Source organism: Clupea harengus, chromosome 14 (genome assembly GCF_900700415.2).
Source record: "Clupea harengus chromosome 14, Ch_v2.0.2, whole genome shotgun sequence".
Lineage (NCBI taxonomy): Eukaryota > Metazoa > Chordata > Actinopteri > Clupeiformes > Clupeidae > Clupea > Clupea harengus.
Genome location: NC_045165.1, coordinates 4,990,672 through 5,010,556, shown reverse-complemented (window position 1 = coordinate 5,010,556; position 19,885 = coordinate 4,990,672). Strand labels below are relative to the sequence as shown.

General features: G+C 43.6%; 3 protein-coding genes across 5 annotated transcripts in view; all 3 read left to right on the top strand.

The window, feature by feature from the left end:
• The window catches only part of gphna (gephyrin a), a 91,172-nt gene extending 83,510 nt beyond the window's left edge, over window positions 1-7,662 (top strand). Inside the window, 7 exon segments of the mRNA XM_031579794.2 lie at window positions 78-199; window positions 537-624; window positions 897-970; window positions 1,588-1,652; window positions 6,287-6,390; window positions 6,775-6,871; window positions 7,318-7,662. Coding sequence (XP_031435654.1) covers window positions 78-199; window positions 537-624; window positions 897-970; window positions 1,588-1,652; window positions 6,287-6,390; window positions 6,775-6,871; window positions 7,318-7,451 — 684 coding nt within the window. The 3' untranslated portion in view covers window positions 7,452-7,662.
• A 2,970-nt stretch (window positions 7,663-10,632) lies between these two features.
• Window positions 10,633-15,193, top strand: LOC105894936 (breast cancer metastasis-suppressor 1-like protein-A). 3 transcript variants are annotated; one of them, XM_012821492.2, is made up of 11 exons: window positions 10,633-10,743; window positions 11,011-11,151; window positions 11,279-11,369; window positions 11,649-11,776; window positions 11,882-11,961; window positions 12,209-12,305; window positions 12,643-12,732; window positions 13,033-13,097; window positions 13,264-13,303; window positions 13,539-13,683; window positions 14,035-15,193. In XM_012821492.2, exons 1-11 carry the CDS (start codon window positions 10,647-10,649, stop codon window positions 14,150-14,152), a joined length of 1,092 nt encoding a protein of 363 aa, XP_012676946.2. In that variant the 5' UTR covers window positions 10,633-10,646; the 3' UTR covers window positions 14,153-15,193. The 3 variants fall into 3 exon arrangements, with proteins under 3 accessions (XP_012676946.2, XP_012676944.2, XP_031436653.1); XM_012821490.2 differs by having other exon boundaries at window positions 13,536-13,683; XM_031580793.2 differs by lacking the exon at window positions 10,633-10,743 and adding an exon at window positions 10,765-10,903 and having other exon boundaries at window positions 13,536-13,683.
• A 162-nt stretch (window positions 15,194-15,355) lies between these two features.
• ttc7b (tetratricopeptide repeat domain 7B) overlaps window positions 15,356-19,885 on the top strand; it is a 52,027-nt gene continuing 47,497 nt past the window's right edge. The window contains 3 exon segments of the mRNA XM_042709806.1: window positions 15,356-15,551; window positions 18,042-18,196; window positions 18,841-19,009. Coding sequence (XP_042565740.1) covers window positions 15,431-15,551; window positions 18,042-18,196; window positions 18,841-19,009 — 445 coding nt within the window. The 5' untranslated portion in view covers window positions 15,356-15,430.

Below are 19,885 nucleotides of genomic sequence, written 5' to 3'. Positions count from 1 at the left end.
ATCATTTATAAATGTATATATATATGTGTGTGTGTGTTTGTGTGTGTGTGTGTGTGTGTGTGTGTGCGTGCGTGCAGCTGTTGAACCCAGAGGATGACCTCCACCCTGGGAAGATCCGGGACAGCAACCGCTCCACCCTCCTCGCCACCATCCAGGAACACGGCTACCCCACCATCAACCTGGGCATCGTCGGAGACAAGTAAGGCTATTACACACATACACATACTCATTCACACACACACACACACTTACACACACACACACACACACACACACACACACACACTCTCACACACACACACACTCTCACACACACACACACACACACACACTCTCACACACACACACACTCTCACACACACACACACACACTCACACACACACACACACACACACACACACTCACACTCACACTCACACACACACACTAAAGGCTTCTATCTTCTATCTACATTGAAGAATATGTATGTGTGTATCTCTCCCATGTGCACACACACACACACACTGCCTGTTCACAGTGCCTGTTCTCTCTTCAGTCCAGATGATTTGCTCAATGCCCTGAACGAAGGCATTAGCCGCGCCGACGTCATCATCACCTCAGGTGGTGTGTCCATGGGCGAGAAGGTGAGTCTGCCTCCGCGCTGCGAGTGTGTCGCCAGCGTGCGCTCACCAGTAGGCACACGCAAACACGCAAGCACACAAGCACAACACATAGAAGGGATCTGACATTTGGCACCCTCTAGTGGCCAGTCATAGTTACTAGTCGAGGATGGTCTTCAGTGAACCTAGTTGAGTCCTTAATTGTCTTGCTCATGGAGAAATGTTTTCTGTCTGTCTGTCTGTGTCTGTCTGTCTGTCTGTCTGTCTGTCTGTCTGTCTGTCTGTCTGTCTCTCAGGACTACCTGAAGCAGGTGCTGGACGTCGACCTGCACGCCCAGATTCACTTTGGACGAGTATTCATGAAACCTGGGTGAGTCTTGACGCCGGACCTCAGGAGAGGACAGTGTTCTCTCTCTCACATGATCAGAACCCCAGGAGAGGACAGTGTTCTCTCTCTCTCTCACATGATACAGAACCGAGGAGAAGACAGTGTTCTCTCTCTCACATGATCAGAACCCACCCCAGGAGAGGACAGTGTTCCCCAGGAGAGGACAGTGTTCCCCAGGAGAGGACAGTGTTCTCTCTCTCACATGATCAGAACCCACCCCAGGAGAGGACAGTGTTCTCTCTCTCTCTCACATGATCAGAACCCCAGTGTTCTATCTCTCACATGATACAGAACCGCAGGAGAGGACAGTGTTCTCTCTCTCACATGATCAGAGGACAGGGTTCCCCAGGAGAGGACAGGGTTCCCCAGGAGAGGACAGTGTTCCCCAGGAGAGGACAGTGTTCCCAAGGAGAGGACAGTGTTCCCCTAGGAGAGGACAGGGTTCCCCAGGAGAGGACAGTGTTCCCCAAGAGAGGACAGTGTTCCCCAGGAGAGGACAGTGTTCCCCAGGAGAGGACAGTGTTCCCTCTCTCACACATGATCAGTTCTGACTGGATGTCTCCTTTCACTGATTTTCTTTGTCTCCATCCTTTCCTTAGTCTTCCTACTACGTTTGCCACTCTTGACACCAATGGACTCCGAAAGCTGATATTTGCCCTGCCAGGTAAGTTTGTGTGTGTGTGTGTGTGTGTGTGTGTGTGTGTGTCTGTGTGTGTGTGTGTGTGTGTGTGTGTGTCTGTCTGTGTCTGTGTGAGAAAGAGAGAGAGAGAAAGAGAAAGAAAGAGAGAGAGAGAGAGTGTGGCTATATTTGGCATTTTCATAAAGCACTTGCAGGAGTTGTGGGTGGTTAATGAGTTTACAGAGTTATTACTGTGTTACCCACAGACGACTGAAACCAGTTGAATGTTGATTCCTAGATGTACCGGGCTGGGTATTGAGTAGATAGTTTTAATCAGTACGATATGTTTTATCAATATGGATACCAACTCCTGACTTTGATACTGATTTGAAAATAGTACTAAAACAAAACTTTAGATTTCATTTTTAGACAAAAAAAAACATACACTGATGGAATCTCCATTGCATTTTTTTAAAACTCAAATTACAGGCTAGAATCTGATTACTAATTTCCTTATTATTCCATGATTTATAATGGTGGCAAACATTAAAAATAAAAAGTTTAGCAAATTGCAGAGTGGATGTGCACACATAAACCCCAGGCAATGGGGCCTGTGTCCATGCTGGCGCCCCAGGCCAGATCTCCAACGCCTCTCCCCAAGTCAGCGCCATCTTCAGGGGCAATAACACTTTTTCATTTTTGGTGTCCTAAACACGAAAAGAGAACGACAACAGCAGGTTTGTAAAAAAAGGTTTAAGAAAAAATGATATATTGTGTGCAGTTACATCAGATGAGGGAATGTTTAGGGGTCTTACAAAAAATAAAAAGAGAAAATATTTACTACTACTGCCTGAACACATGCTCTGATGTCATGTTGACTGTGGGAATCATAAACTCCAGTACGCGGATGGATTAAATGGATGCCTAATTCATGTCATTTTGAGGTTTTGAAAGTTTTCATCTCCTCTTATCAACAAAAAAAAGAGTACATTTACTTAACGTCTTCATTTTCAAAGATAAAATCTTCTCAACCTCTAGTCTTCACACATCACATCACATCAATCTGGCGATTGGCAAACCCCCTGCAGGTGGCGCTATAGGCGAGCGTCTAGGTTTGCTGGTTACTTAAATTCCAGTAGTACTTTGCTTAGTTTGTGGTTTTGCTGGTCCTTAAAACCATTTCCGTTAGTCAGTCATACATCTTGCATTATTGGCATCAGATCTAGTGAAATATTACTACTGTTCAGGCATTGAAATGCGTTATTAGTGTTATGATGAACAGAACTCTGTAGTACCGTAATTTCCGGACTATTGAGCGCACCTGAATATAAGCCTCACCCACTGAATTTTTCAAAAATATTTTTTTTTAACATAAATAAGCCGCACATGTCTATAAGCCGCAGGTGCCTACCGGTACATTGAAACAAATGAACTTTACACAGGCTAAAATTAATATAAAAGGTAATACAATAGTGATGCATATTATTAGTTTTGCCAGTTACGATAAGTGCACTGTTGCTTTAAGAGAGCACAGTTGCAAGAGTCAATCAGAAGCTAGAACGTTAGATTGAAGACAGAGAGATAGAAGAAAGACACTAGTTTGAAACCAGTGAGCTAAAGAACTTGAAGACTGGATTTGTATTGTAGTAAACTTTTATTTTCTAAAGTGTTTTGAGTTGTGTTCTGTCTATGCCGGTAGACTGTGGTTATTTTGACATTAGTTAAGTTATTGAGAGATACTGAGAAATCGCGTGGAGCTAAGCATCCATGCGGCTGCATCCATGCTAGCATTCTAGCTCCACAAAGCCACCGTAACAGGTATCATAATCCATAAATTAGCCGCGTCATTGTTTAAGCCGCGAGGTTCAAAGCATGGGAAAAAAGTAGCGGCTTATAGTCCGGAAATTACGGTATACAGAGGTATTGACACCAATCTTTCGGCACTAATAAGGTATTGAATCTCCATACCCAGCCCTTTGATCTGCACGAGCGCCTTCCTTTCCAGCCCCTCTCACCACCTAACCAACCACTGGTCAATACTAACAGCCTTTTGTATCCATGTGTACCCCCTCTCACCCCCCACACCAAATACTAACATCTTTGGCTGGATAGCCTCTTGGCTTTAACACACCCAATCCTCTTCTCCCCCACCCCAAAACACATCGTGTGACACTGCCCTCCCCCCCACCCCACCCCTGGACTTCTGAGTCTGAGCTCAGGAGACAGGGGCTCTTCTTCTGGATCAGGTGTGCCCATGCTACTGCCCCCCTCTGGTCCCCAAAGACCGCTGTTGTCTCCAGTGACCTTCCCTCTGCTGTTGACCTCACTGCTGCGCTGTGTGCAGGCAGGAACTGGCCCCCTCATTGCTCCTTCCGTCTCTGTGAAGCTGGCGGGCGGGCGCGGGCGGGCGCGGGCGGGCGGGCGGGCGCGGGCGGGCGGGACACTCTGCCCCTCCTGGGCTCACCCCCTCGTTCCTAGTTTGCCCCCCCTCCCCCCCCCCCCACTATCAGCTCACATGTCCGTCCGTTGGTTGGTCTGTCCGTCGTCCTGTGAATGGAGCTAGGCTAGGCTGTGTTGACAGCCTCTCTTTCTTTCTCTCCTTCTTTCTTTCTGTTTCTTTCTTTTCCATTCCTCCTTGCTTGCTTGTTTGCCTTTTGCTTTCTTTCTGTGGTTTCTCTCTATCTATCTATCTTTTATTCTTTTTCCCTCTCTCTCTGTTCATTTCTCGCTTCTATTTTGTTTTCTTTTTCTGTCTCTCTTTCTTCTTCCTTCTTTCTTCTTTCTACATTCTTTTCTTTTTCTGTCTCTCTTTCTTCTTCCTTCTTCTTTCTACATTCTTTTCTTTTTCTGTTTCTTTCTTCTTCTTTCTTTCTTCTTCTTTCTTTCTTCTATATTATTTTCTTTTTCTGTCTTTCTCTCTTTCTTTTCTTTCTTTCTTTCTTTCTTCTTTCTTTTTTCTTCTTTCTTCTATATTCTTTTCTTTTTCTGTCTCTTTCTTTTCTTTCTTTCTTTCTTCTTCTTTCTTCTTCTTTCTTCCTCTCTCTGTTCTCTGTGTGTCATGGCTCCCCCCCCCCCCCCCCAAGGTAATTTCAGCTACAGGGACACAGGGGTGACTCTGCTGGAGGGGGTCCCCCTGAGTGACACCGAGGCCAGCCGGACACCCGTGTCACCTCCCCCCCGCAGAAGTAGGTGCTCTCCACTAAGGAGGACCACACAAAAAAAAGAAAACTGAGAAATCAAAATTATAACAAACAACCTGTCACCACAGCTCAGAAAACGGAATGTTGTTTTTTTTTATTTTTGTTTGTTTGTTTGTTTTTTAACGGGAAGAACTGCGAAATAATGCAGGCTCTTAAATGTGAACTAGTTTTGGGGCCCTCTTTTTTTTTCATTTTTAGATTTAGATTGAGCTTGATTTGGTTAGATGTAAAGGGATGACCTTAAATAGAAAGATGACTTTTCAAATGACAATTGTTCTGTTCTGTTTTCTGAGAGATATACATATTATTATCATTATTATTATTATTTTGAGTATACTTGTTATATTTAGTTTGAGTGTGTTGGTTCCTCTATGGTGCTGTTGATTGGTTGATTGGTTGATTGGCTGTGGTTGTATCACATTGTGATATCCCTACTGCCCTCTTGCCCTGACCCTGACGTCCCCTTGCATACCCAGAGTACCAGAAATGCCCTGCCCTGTCCTACCCTGCCTGCTGCAAGGGTCTTGAAGCTACCCTTCCAGAGCCCTTGATAAAACACACACACACACACACACACACACACACACACACACACACACACCTACACACACACACACACACACACACACACACACACACACACACACACACACAAAAACACACTCTCACACACACCTACACACACACACACACACAGACACACACACACACACACACACTCACACACACCCACACACACCCACACACACACACACACACACACTCACACCTACACACACACACGCACACACACACACACACACTCACACACACCACCTACACACTCACACACACACCTACACACTCACACACACACCTACACACACACACACACACACACCATTTTCTCGCTAATCCTCTAAGTACACTACGCAACGCTCTCTCACACAACACTCTCTTGTAAACCTCCAAGCAGTGACACGTGTTTAGATGACTTCTTGACTCAAGCACACTGGGGTGTCATTTCATTTCAGAGTTATGTGCGTTCTGTGTGTGTGTCTGTGTGTGTGTGTGTGTGTGTGTGTGTGTGTGTGTGTGTGTGTGTGTGTGTGTGTGTAAAACAAACTAACCAGGATTGTGGACCCCCAAATTGCAATCTTTAACCAAGGCCCCCCTCCTTGCTCACCCATGGGGCATCCACTGGCCCCCTCCTCTGTACCTCCACCTGTCCTGAGAGCATGGTGCAGCACCCCACCCCAACCCCAACCCCACCCCACCCCACCCACCATCACCCCACCCCACCATCAAATCCTTGTCCCTGTTCCAGAGTAGTTGCTTTCCCGCACGGGGGAGCCCATTGACCCAGATTCCACTCACCCTGCCATTCTAGTGGTGATAGTTGTCCGTTGCACTGGCAGTTTCCCCTCTTCTTATCAAGATCTGTCTTTCTCTCTCTTTCATGCTCCCTCTTTCTCTCCTACGCTCTCTTTGGCTCCTCAGGCAATCCGGTGTCGGCAGTGGTTACCTGTAATCTCTTCGTCATCCCTGCTCTGAGGAAGATGCAAGGAATCCTGGACCCACGACCAACCATCATCAAAGCTCGGGTGAGCATCACCGTCAGGTCTTGAACCATAAACCTGGCCACAGTCAGTCGAGTTCATATCATCTTTATTTAAGTTATCACTTTGTACCCTACCCTACAGTACCCACTGTTTACCTTTGTTAGATATTGGTGGCCGTTAAACTTGATTCCTGGCCTTTAATCTTTATTTAGTTTAATCTTTATTAAGTTATCACTTTGTACCCTACCCTACAGTACCCACTTTTTACCTTTGTTAGATATTGGTGGCTTTCACATACCAAGCTTAACAATCAGTTAATCCCCAACATGCAGTCTGAGACACACCAAGGGCCGTTAAACTTGATCCCTGGCCTTTGTCTCACGATTAGGATGTCATCAATACGCGTCCCTCTTTCCACCCTTTCAGTTATCGTGTGACGTGAAACTGGACCCACGGCCCGAGTACCACCGCTGCATACTGACATGGCATCATCAGGAGCCGTTACCATGGGCACAGAGCACAGGTACTGGACGCCACAGACTGCATGAGAGTGGCTCTGAATCAATCTGCCAATCAGCATCATCTGCAATCAGCCAATCAGCATCATGTCTTCTGTTGGACCTTGTGTTATGGGTTATGGTCAGACAAGTTGATCAGTGTGACAATAATAATAACGCTTTATATAACAGAATACAAACTTGTTGATGAGTTATCTAGAACATGTTTGGGCCCCAAATAATCTAAACAAAAATACTCACCAGTAAGTTTGTGAAGGACTAGCGAGGTTGATGTGACAAACTAAGTGGCATTCAGTCATGTGACTACAAATTGGTCTCTCTTTCTCTTATCTCTCTGTCTCTCATTTCACTTACCATTTCTCTCTGTCTTCTATCTTTTTCTCCAACTCTCTCCTTTCTCTCTCTCTCTCTCTCTCTCTCTCTCTCTCTCTCTCCCTCTCTTTCTCTGCAGGCAACCAGATGAGCAGTCGGTTAATGAGTATGCGCAGTGCCAATGGTCTGCTGATGTTGCCGCCTAAAACGGAGCAATACGTGGAGCTGCACAAAGGAGAGGTGGTAGACGTCATGGTGATCGGACGGCTATGATGTCATCTCCAGGGGACTGTCAGCAACGAGAAGAGAGAGAGAGAGAGAGAGAGAGAGAGAGAGAGAAAGTGAAAGTGGTGCATGTCCACATATCATTACTATTCTGTAATATGCAATGGCACAGCAAGTTTGTACTGATTTGTCCAACCGAAGTTGATTGAGGGTAATCAGCAACTCACTGAAGCAAATAAATGGTTTACGGAAATGTTAATTAGAAAAGAAAATCATTATTATTTCAAAGAAAGAAATGAAAATATTATACCTTTTAAAATAAGACTATATATATATATATAATATATAAGATTTATTCTGTAATATATTATTATGATTATTATTATGAATATCATCATCATTCTATTAAGCAACTCTGTTCTCTTTCATTGCAATTGCTTTGTGTGTTCAACGCTAGCCCTTATAGATAGCAGTAGCATTTTAGTAGAAAGCTGTAGATTCCTGACCGGAGTTCATTGAAACGCTTATTTCCAGATTTTGGAGGAAGGACAAGAGTGGGGTTCATTTTTTTGGATGGGTGGGGTGGTGGGTGGGGGGTGGGGGTGGGGGAGGGGACCAAGGATGCCACTTGATGTAGCCACAGCCCTGGGCCACAGCTACGTAAGACCCCATGAAGGCGTCCGAAGGCGTTCATCCCAACAGCTTTGCTTGTCCTTTATCTTGTGAGTCGTGTTCATGTGCACAGTGCCAACAGTCGGGGGGGGGGGGTCTGGGGCAGGGGGATTTGAGGGGGGGGGGGGGGGCACGGAAGACCTGTGGGGATGGCGGTTGTCAGGTCAGGACCAGGTCAACGGCAATTTTTCACGGAACAGTTCTGAGCAGCTCACGACGTGCTCGGGGGACGGACGCTGGTGGAGGACCGCCACAGCCACAGCCACAGCCACACCGCGGGGGCCTACATCCTCATCGTGGATGCCGTGACCTTATGACCTCACTGAAGTCCCAAGCCTCGCCTCCCTCTCCAATCCCCTCCCCACACCTTCCCCTCAGGCCACGCCCCTCCCCGACTCAGTCAGTCGACACCCGGGGGCCCAAGGGAGACCTTTTGATTGGTTCAACGTTAAAAAGAAGAAGAAGAAAAAAAAAAAAAAACACTGAAGGAAACAGCTTATTTAAGCGCTGAAAGCCTTTTTTTAAAACTTATTCAAATATAAATATAAATATATATATATATATAAGAAAAAAGACAACTGTACAGTACAGTAAAAAGGATGGGTGATATTGTACAGATATGTGACCAGCACTCCTATGAATAACAAAACAAAAAACAAACTCTGTACTATAATGACATTTTCTGTAATGATATTAAAACTGATGAAAGAAAATTAAAACCTTGATCATTACATAAACATATTTGCCTCTGCTTCTTTCGTTCTCTTGTACTAGTGGGGTGGAATGTTTTAGTAGCGGTTTGGTTTTCTTTTGAAGGAAGCGCTGTCTCAAGAGGAATGATTTTTGTTTTATTTGATTCCAACATTCACAAACTGATCTTAAGGTCTGGTTGACCACTGATCTTGGTACATTGTCATCATGTGCAAACTTCTTTTAATTTTCTGAAATCATTGCATGCATTCTATGTACCTGGTTCATTCTGCAGGTTCTTAGCAAGGTGAGATTTTGTGCATTTTTATACAAGTGCATCTCAAAAAATGGATATAATACTGGATTTGAAACATGCCACTTTATGTGTAATAATCCTAGAATATATGAAGGTGTCACTTTTTAAATAATTAACGGGAAAAAATGTACTTTTCATGACATTCTAATTTTTTGAGATACACCTCTATTTCTGGCCCAAGGAAAATGTTATTTTAAAATCAACCCTAAGCCACTGTAAGTGAAAAAATATGAAGGTTCTTGCCTGTAGCCATATCGAACATGTGTTTATAAAGGCCCAGATTCAGAGGGGGAATGCGTTTGTGAATGCGTAGGTTTCACATCTGTCAATGGGTAAACATAGCTGCGCTCTAAGGGTAGTATCACTCCAGTCCACATGGAGGCGATGATAAAGCACAATTGTCTAAGTAACCTCTAACTAGGCAGCAAGCAAGAAAACTTGGCCCCTTTGTGATTGAGTTCCGTGGAGCTAGCGACAGTAAGCGGTAATATGGCGACGGATAGCGTCAAAATAAAAGCTTGCTCCGAAGTTTTGTTTGAAAATCCAGTTTGACAAATGTTTCAACGTTTTACACGGCATGTGTCTGTTGTGCTGCCAACTACTCTAGATAAATACACAGCGTATTTCATTTGCGAAATTTGTCATAATTTAAATAACCATAAAATGAGACGGCAGCTTGTTAGGTAGGCTACACAACATTTCGTTTATTGTTGTTTATTAACATTCATTTCTCCATTCAATTTAATATAGATCACCACACCCAGAAGGCTACATGTCATACCAGGGTCCACATAGCTGATAAAAAAAAAACATTTATTTATACTGCTTGTGAGTCATAGAACACCCTATACATTACTGCATACATTGAGCCTATAGACAGCTTAATATGAATAGGCAGAACAGAGTTGTGAGTTGAACTTGCCCTATTATGAGACCTATTTAAATATACATGGATTATGCACCAAACTCTTAACACACACATAAAGAAATGCATGCGTGCAATATTTATTTACAACAGCAGCGACTGGTGAACCTAAAACAAAAATTCCTTAAAATAAAAAAATAAAACATTCCTTTTTTTTCAGGATGCAGCTCCACAAGTGGTATTAAAGAGAAGCAAACACTCTTTGACTATTTAACCTTTGACCCCATGTCAGTTAGGAAGACATAGGAGAAGGCTCTGTACATTCAGAATCTGAATGATAAATAGGATTATTGCCTAGTAGGGTTCCACATACATTTGGTTGGGTGGCACTAATAGGTTAAGTGGACAAAGGGGGACAAGACCGAGATTTTTTTTTTCCAGTTCTATGCTTTTTATCGCCTACCTTTCAACTCTCCATCTCAGGCAGGTGAAATGACTCATGCACATGTTCAAACACCTTTTCTTCTGTAGATACATTTTTGGATTTGTCATTTCCCAGATTTTTTTTTTGAGAAAAAAAAGACCCACCTCTACGTTTATTGTATCTTTTGTAGCACATACAGTTTATTAAATTAGCATTTTTCTTTGTATAATTTGAAACTAATAAATACGTTTTGACTTTTATTTTGAAAAAATAAGAATGGCGGTCATATTGAAATGTATGTTATTGTCGCTGGCTACACTCTGTTTTATGATTGGACCACTGCCTTTTTCACTACGAAAACAACAACTACTAGGTAATGAAAGTGGCTCTGTCTGTAGATTATGTAGTATAATGTGTTTAATACATATTTCCAACAACTGATATATGTTCAATTGTTTACGGATTCTCTAGCACTTTCCTGATTTGTATTGATTGTTTGGAGTTATCGGTTCGCATTCAGACCTACACGTTTGGTACCAACACGCTTTCAAGACTCTTAGCGAGCTAATGCTAGCTAGATAGCCACTAAAAACAACAATCGCATACGTGGCCGTTCATTGCTATTATTATCTGTTTTTAGCTACAATGCCAGTACACGCGAGGGAAAAGAAAGAGAACAACCATGAAGAGATGGAGGTGGATTATCCGGAGCAGGAGGGTAGCAGTACGGACGAAGAGGACTCGGAGACTTCATCAGTGACAGAGGATGGAGACAGCTCGGGTAACGTTATCTTCATTCATCATACACAGTGTAGCTGCTAAACTTTATCTGAAGCTATGTACACTTGCTCAAACAGTCACGGTAATGCAGCTTAATACTATGATATGTTTGAATCTTCCTATCACAGAGATGGACGATGAAGACTGCGAGCGCAGAAGAGTGGAATGCCTTGATGAGATGACCACTCTCGAGAAGCAGTTCGGTGACCTCAAAGACCAGTAAGACACTGATTACACATCTCTGATGACAGAATTTGGATGCGAATTTGAAATTTAAAAACGTGGCATTGACAACGTGTGTTCAACGAACTGCATTTAACGCGCATTCGGTCAATAGGCCATATTTTCAGCCAGAAGCTAACGAATAGAGAAGGAATAGAATAATTGTGTAGCTGTTCTGAGAAAGTAGCTTCTCTCATAAAGATGTTATGACAGCAACATGCTCGTTTCCTAGTTGGTGTATTTAAGTCCTGAGTGAAAGTGCTTCTCTCTCCTGAGGTTATACAAGGAACGGTTGAATCAAGTGGATGCTAAACTACAGGAGGTCTTGTCGGGCAAAGCTCCTGAATACCTTGAGCCACTCGCTGCTTTGCAAGAGAACATGCAGATCAGAATAAAAGTTGCAGGTAAGTTATACACATCCATATATGAGGGAATTGTGTGTGTGTGTGTGTGTGTGTGTGTGTGTGTTTGTTACTGACTGCAAGTCTTGGATCTTTTGTCAATGGCAGGGATATACAAGGAGCTGTGTTTGGACTCTGTGAAGAATAAGTATGAGTGTGAAACGCAAGCTGCCTACCAGCACTGGGAGGTGAGTGAATGTGTTTATTCTACTGTATGTCCCCACGGGTGACCACACTCTCCTGTTCTTCCGGGGAGATGCGTTTGCGCAGTCCTCTCTGCTTGGTGCTTATAGCTGTTGGAAGGGATTCTTTCTGGAGATGTTAAGATAAACTGATGCCTAACACAAAAATAGATGCACACCGAACGAAAAGTCCTGCGATCTTGATTTCATTTTCCCATTTGTTCCATCCATTGGCGTCACCTTTCCTCCGCAGAGCGAGAAGCTCCTGCTGTTGGACACGGTGCAGAGTGAGCTGGAGGAGAAGATCCGCCGTCTGGAGGAAGACAGACACAGCATCGACATCACCTCAGGTGCCATAGTGACTCTGACAAGGACGGGTCCTGATGGAAGACCTACCTCAGAAAAGCGTCAGACTAAATATTATAAATGGGCATGTTTTTATGTGCCTCTGTGCGTGTGAAAGAGTTTCCATGCTTGCAAAAAAGTTGTTCTAATGGGAATGAATGAAACAATGATATGAACAACAAATAGTGGAACAACATGCTAATGCTAACAGTGATTAATGTACATTTTTCTAAGTGTCAGTTGTATGCAGTTTTCTATTTCATCCCAATGGAATGTGTTTTACATCATATTGATGTGGGATTGTTCATTGACTGGTGTATGTTAACGTTCTTGCTCCAATAGAGCTGTGGAATGATGAGCTCCAGTCCAGGAGGAGTAAGAGGAGAGACCCTTTCAGCCCAGACAAGAAGAGGAAGCCTGTGGTCGTCTCTGATATCCTTTCTCACAAACCTGCAGTGTGCTTCGCTCTTCACGCTAGTCTACATTTACATTTAGTCATTTTGTCCAAAGCGACTTACGAGGGAGAGAACAGTCGAGAAATAGAGACCTAGTGTAACAATAAATACTACTTTACATAAGAAATAGAAAAAAAGTGCAGGAATGTAACTGCTGTAAGTGCAAGTTAAGTACTAGTAGAAGTGCAAGCTAGGAGCTCAGTTTTTGGTTTACTAGGTGATGCATGTTTCCGCCCGCCCCGGGTTCCCATGTGTTGTTCTTCTTTAACACTCTCACGGCCATATATTGTGTACATGCTACAAGATTTAGACATTCTGGAGGACTGGACAGCAATCAGAAAGGTAAGGCTATCAACAACCACTTTGGTGAAACACTCTTTCTGTAATGGAGTGCATGGAATGCATGTTGTGATTGTGTCTGCACATTTTCACTTGTTGGGCACTTTGGATAGTTTGCCTCTATTGCATCAGTCATTGATCTGTCTCTCTGCACCCCTATGTCTCACAGGCTATGGTTACACTTGGACCACACAGAGTCAAGGCAGATGGTAGGTCCTCATGCCTTCACAGCAGACAGTATTCTCTTGTTGTTGCTCTTACTGCAGCCTTATAACACAGCCTTATAACTACTATATTTCCTATTTACTAGATGTCTCTTAATACATCACATATACTGCATACTACTAAACGCTGGCCAAAACCATTCTAAGTGTTTAATGCTGCGTTACACATTATCCCATGTTAATGTGTTCTCTGAATTACGCCCCTGGGGGGAAATAGTAGTTCCACTGGTCAAGCCTGAGAAGCAGCATCATCCGCAGCAGCACCACACAGCGAGGTCAGAGGACGGGCGTTTGTATTACGACGGGGAGTGGTACGGCCGAGGCCAGAGCATATGCATCGATAAGAAGGACGAGTATCCCACAAGGTGAGCTGCTGCTGCTGCTGCTGCTGCTGCTGCTGCTGCTGCTGCTGCTGTTGCTGCGTGTCCCAGCCTTCTCACAGGTTGGATCTGAATGTAAATGTTTAGCACAGACATTGCCAGTCAGTCTGAACACTTTGTTGATTTGCTTCTTTTTTTTTTTTTACTTACTGCCAGTGACTTACAAATGTGATTTAAATGTTTGTTTTTTTTGTTGGTTACTCTCATGCAAAATATGCCATAGAAAATGTAATAGTAACAATTATAAGTTAGTCATAATTTTAACAAGTAAGATAATGTCAAGGAATGATTTCAACCACACTGAATTCCCTTATCTGAACTCTATCCCCTCCCTAGTGCCATAATCACCACGATTAACCACGACGAGGTATGGTTCAAGCGTCTGGATGGCAGCAAGTCCAAGCTGTACATTTCCCAGTTACAGAAAGGCCGATACACCATCAAACACTCATAGATGTCCAAGGATTTTTTTGACCCTGCTATCTCTCTACCTTACTGCCATCTTGCATGCCAGCCTGTAAGACCTCTTTCATAAAGGACTGCCAAACAGCGTTTTCATTGCAGTCCTTTCTACGTCCAGCCTATCATGTATTGTAACTTTAGTGGGTTTATTGCGGGGACTTTTATGTATGTTTTCATTCAAGAGCTAAATGGGGAGGGGTTGGGAATACTGCCAGAAAATAATGATTTTTTTTTTGTATTGAACAATATAGGGAACAAAAGTATGTTTGTTTGTTTGTTTGTTTGTTTGTGTGTGTGTGTGTCTTCTGCGAGGGAGAGTATGGATGGTTCAGATGTATGCATGCTCCATAGCACTGTAAGGTTTTTGCACATGTTTACTTTAACAGTTTACAGCAAAAACTACCACAAACCATGATGGGCATATGAATACGTTTGATGTATTTGTATAGCTCTGTATTTCCGTATTTGTCATGAATTCTCCCTGGTACGTTTGTGTGTATGTGTATTTGTATGAGTTAATTTGTGTGGCCATATATGAACAGAACCCCCCCCTATCCCACTACTTTCACCTCATCTGCATATTTTAAATTGTATCATTTCCATAGCCTCTGTCTGACATATACAAGTGTGAATCCACATCAAGTATTACAAAACTTGAATACAAATTAGATATGTTGTTTGCATACTGTATAGAAGTGCTAACTGCCTTAAACTGATGCATTTTTAAATATTAGGGCCAGATATTGTCATTTCTAGTCTAGAAATTGCCAAGGAGAAATGTCTCCCTCCTCTGTTCAATTCTGTACGCAAATGTACATGTGTATTTTACTATTTTGTGCTAGCCTTTCACTTTATTTTCCTGCCAGATATACCTCTTTATCTTGTACTTTTATTAGAGTTAATTGTGTAGCTACATTTTTTTGTTTATCAGTATGTCAGATGTTTCCTTTGACTGTATGTTCACGGTAAGACAATTATTTCTCCTTGTAAAAGTGGGAAATAAAGCCCGATTTGAGAAGAGAGAAAAAAACAAGTCGTTTGGAATGTCTGCTTTTTGCTCAGTGGTTACTTCATTCATTTCACTTGACGTCGCAACACTTTGACAAACAAATGAATGAATGAATGAATGAATGAAATTTTGTTTTACTGCATTGCATTTCAATGGAGCATATCCTGTAGATGTCGCTGTTTTCCCCTCGTTTACAATTCAAGCTGCCGCAGCTTTTGACTAGCACTGGTGTTGTGGTCTTGATTTGGAGAGAGGAGGAAGATGACAGCCAGAAAGTCTGGGTCACGACTAGAGACAGAAATAGAGAGATGTCGTTCAGAAGGACAATGGGACAAGATACCGGAACTTGTGCGACAGCTGTCTGCTAAACTAATCTCAAACGGTTGGTTGCAAAGAATTACAAATGAATATTTACATCTCTAGCTAGACAGCTAGCTAGCTAACGTTAACCAGCCCTGCCTCGCTAGCAACATTAGCTTGCTAGCTATCTGCTGCTAGTTATTCTAGCTATCTTTTGGGGGGCATTTCGCTCTATTAGAAAATGTATTAATGAGTAATACTCAGCAGTTGGAACGGGGGAGAGTCCTCTGTGGGGTTTGGTAGATGTCCTTAAACTTTCATGTTCATATTTTGCGATAAATGTTCGAAGGTTTGCTGTATTGGAAATGAGTAGTGCCATCGGCATATGACGGCTGGAGTTTGCTAGCAAGTTACATTACGTTTCCTGTTTTAGGGAATTTTGACATTTGGCTAGATGACTAGATAACTGGCTATACTTGTGTTGCGCTATGTATGAATGACTAACTGCCAGTAACATATGGCAATAGTGGCTCTATTCATTCAGATCGTTGGTATTGTTTTGTTTTTTTCATGACTGAAGATCTTGGTTGCCAGAAGTCGGCAGTTGAGATTTGATACAAGATGCTTAAGAGATACTAAGCCAGCGTCACGCAAATCAGAGTGTAACCCTACTAAGTTCACCGAATACACTACTTAATGTTCTCAGAATACAAGATATTCTACTGTACGAAACAATAGCCTGATTATTTTCCTTAAAAACTAGATACCCATTACAAATACGGAAATAAGCACCCTTTCAAATAGTTTGATCAAGATTTTTAAGCGGAATGTAAACATTAACTCCAATTCAAGTCGTCTGTGGACCCCAGCTAAACGTATAGTAGGGGGGTTTTCCACGTGACGTACATTTCTTGAGTACCTCCACACGTAAACATGTCTTAATGTAGATTAAGAAACTCGTGGAGGGACACAAAGCTTAACATTCAGAACGTCGTGGCATTTTGGTCTAATCTGAGATGGAATGCACCTATCATGACTGATCATGCGCAGGAATATTGGCCAGCCTGTTGGTCACATGACGTACTATTGGTTTAGGGGGGCAATAATATATGTAATAATAGGTTAGGGAGGGTGCTGCAGACTATCAATCAACACAACGGTGGGAAACATGTAATTAGGAAGACTAGTTTATTCAAAGCAGCTTTCAGAAGCCACTAGGCAATCCAACCTCACAGACATTAAATAAGCCTTATACTATTGATAGACCCACATGTTGCAGAGTTTTGAGCCACGATTTGCATAAATGAAGCATTCTGGGCAAACAGCGTTTTGAAACTAAAGCCAGTTCCTTAGAAGTTGAGTGAAACCCCTTTGGTCAAAGCCTTTTTTCTAAACACAAGATTTCAGATTTTCACAGGTATTTTTTTAGACTTCTTATGGCCCCTAAATGCCATCGAGATTGTTTGTCTGAGCCCTAGTATTTTCACCAGCTTTGTATCTTGATTTAAACTCTTTACGTCCCAAGAAAAGTACAAGAAACCTCTGCAGTCCATTGACCAGCTTTTGAGATTGAACTTCATGCAAGAGTATTTGTTCTTAGTAATCCCAATCTAACTGCTTTTGCACACTGTTATGACTATGCTAATGCCTCTGGTGCCTCTATTGGCCAATGATAGACTCTGTCTTCGATTCAAAGACGATGCCATTCAGCCTAGGCTATTTGATGAAGAAAGTAATTCCGTGTAATTCCGTGAAGGACCAGCACACTGATATTAGATTGTGACAATCTGGACCTTCTTCAGCTGGTCAAGAAAACAATGACCGAGACCAACACAGTTGCCTAATGTCTCAAACGGCCACTTCTTCTTCTTCTTTAAAGAATGTGTGGAGCATATCTGTTCTCTCTTCTTCTCCTTCCGTTTGGTTTTGTTTAGGCCTAGTTCCGAACAGTGACCGACAGCCAACAGACTGGCTCCCCCTCAGAGGGAAGCAGGCTAGTGTGAAGGCTTCAATGGCCGTGTGCTCTGTGTACAAAATTTGCCGTTGGTAAACCTGTGTGATCCCCTTAGGAGCAACTGAGTGTGTTCCAACCTTTGCAGGAGAGGCGATGCTAATCTAAGTACCCTGGCTAATGTCTCCATACCAGCCCTGTTATAGTGTAATGGCTGGCTAGTGCACCTGTGTAGCAGTGTGTGCCAGTGAGTTGCTATTAGGCTAGTTATCAAGGCTAATGTTGTAGCCAATCAGTGAATTACCAGTGATTAAAGGTACTTCCACTCCAGCAACAAGCTTGGATAATAGTTGTTTTAAAGAGTACAGAGTATTGATTTTTTGACTCCCTAGTATATCTTGGACTGACACACAGAGTAGTATGTATCCAATGGGACAATCACTAGTTAGGCTTGAAATTCAAGTATTATTATTATTATCAAATTCCGTATCACATGAAGTCGTGTATCTTTATTTTTTTTACCTGTTTACTATGGCTGTAAGTGTTATTGTGATTAGGCTTCAGCGTACGACTTATTATTAGACTTCCTCTGACTCTGTGTGGGGGGGGGTCTGTGTGCAGATGACCTGGGGGAGCTCTTGCTCGGGGAGTCCAAGCTCCAGCAGTTCCTCAAAGAGAACCCCATCAAGCAGGACGCCAGTCCCCGTGGCAACCGGCCCCGTCTGGTGGAGGTCCGCAAGCACCTGACGGCCGCGCTGGACCGGGGAAACCTCAAGGTTAGGAGGAATGGCACGGGATTACTGGATTAATGCCAGATTTATACTCACCCCCGTGTCAGATGGGTTAAGCCCATGTGTGTGTGTGGGGGTGTGTGTGTGTGAGTGTGTGTGTGTGTGTGAGTGAGTGATGTGTGTGTGTGTGAGTGTTTGTGTGTATGTGTATATGTGTGAGTGTATGTATGTGTGTGTGTGTGTTTTTTGTGTGTGTGTGTGTGTGTGTGTGTGTGTGTGTGTGTTCACCTTTTCCACTTCATCAGATAGCCTGAAGTGAACCCTAACATAACAGTAGAAGTGAACCCTAGGCATAACAGTAGAGGGTCATTAGCATTTACTGTGAGGCTTTATTCCATATGAGACATAGAGGACAAGTCCCTAAACCACGAGGAACTAGGGTTGTTGGTGCAAGTTATTTCATTTTTCTCAACCTTAATCTCCCTCTCTCTCTTTCTCTCTCCCTCTCTCTCTCGCCCTCTCTCCCTCTCTCTCTCTCTCTCTCTCTCTCCACCTCTCTCTTTCCTCTCCCGCTCTGCTCTCTCTCTCTTTCTCCCTCTCTCCCTCTCTCTCTCTCTCTCTCTCTCTCTCTCCCTCTCTCTCCCTCTCTCCTCTTCTCTCCCTCTCTCTCTCTCTCTCTCCCTCTCCAGCATGACTATCTTCAGGAGGCCAGTCTCCTGATGGCTAAGCTGTGTTACGTGGAGGGCGACTACAGAGAGGCCCTTAACCAGTACGGCCGGGTCACCATGGACGACTTGCAGCTTGTTGGAGCACCAGTGTACCGCCTGTCCATGATCGCAGAAGCCTATGCCACGAAAGGTAAAACTACGAGATCCAGCATGCACTGCCCCATAGGGTTTCATTACCTCTGATAAAGGATGTCAGGATGCCTTGTAGGCACTGTGTTGTTTATGGGCTGTCTTGTAGTAGTTGGAGAAAAGAGAATTATTTTCTGTGTTGTGGTTCAGCAAGGCCACATCTTTGGTTGTTTCAACCACATGAGTGTAAGGAAAGTTGTGTGCTTACACCCACTCGGAACTTCCTCCATACACACACACACACACACACACACTCTTCCCTTTGCCAGAACCTGTAGGCACAAGAATCTACTTTAGTGAGGTTGCTCCAGTACACAAATAAATGCACACAAACAAATACAAACAAACACACTGCAACCCCGCGTCCCTACATCGCCCTGTCTGGGCTCGTTCCAGTGTCTTTGAGAGGACATGCTGACTGGAGTTGAGGGGCCGACACACGCTCCCCTCCCTCCACCCCTCCTCCTCCATCAGCTGCTGGTGTCAGGCCCTCTGGGCAGGACCCGTCCCACCAGCCCCCTGTCACTGGCAGCAGGGCACCCTGTCACCAGCCCCACCGTCACCACAAGGGCACCCTGTCACCAGCCCCACCGTCACCACGGGGACACCCTGTCACCAACCCCACCGTCACCTCATCAACCTTCAACTCCGCTCTGCTGCCTCAGCCTTTCGTCTTGGGGAGGGAGGGAGGGAGACAGAGTGAGGAAGAGGGATGGAGAGAAAGAGGGTGATTGAAAGAGATGGTGAGAGGAAAAGGGAGTGATGAAATTCAAGTAGAGATTCAGACTAACAGATAGAGAGAGGGAATGAGGAGGGTGAACAGAAATACCTTTTGTGTCCAAAATGCTAATTATTAGTGCATCCAAACTATAGTAAA

Bases quoted from the DNA above. Each gene is read 5' to 3' on its own strand.
- LOC105894936 (XM_012821490.2), top strand. From the start codon at position 10,647: ATGGCGGTCATATTGAAATGTATGTTATTGTCGCTGGCTACACTCTGT. The intron at 11,370-11,648 runs GTAAGACACTGA...CTCTCTCCTGAG, and splicing joins TTCGGTGACCTCAAAGACCA to GTTATACAAGGAACGGTTGA. The intron at 13,304-13,535 runs GTAGGTCCTCAT...GGGGGGAAATAG, and splicing joins ACACAGAGTCAAGGCAGATG to TAGTTCCACTGGTCAAGCCT.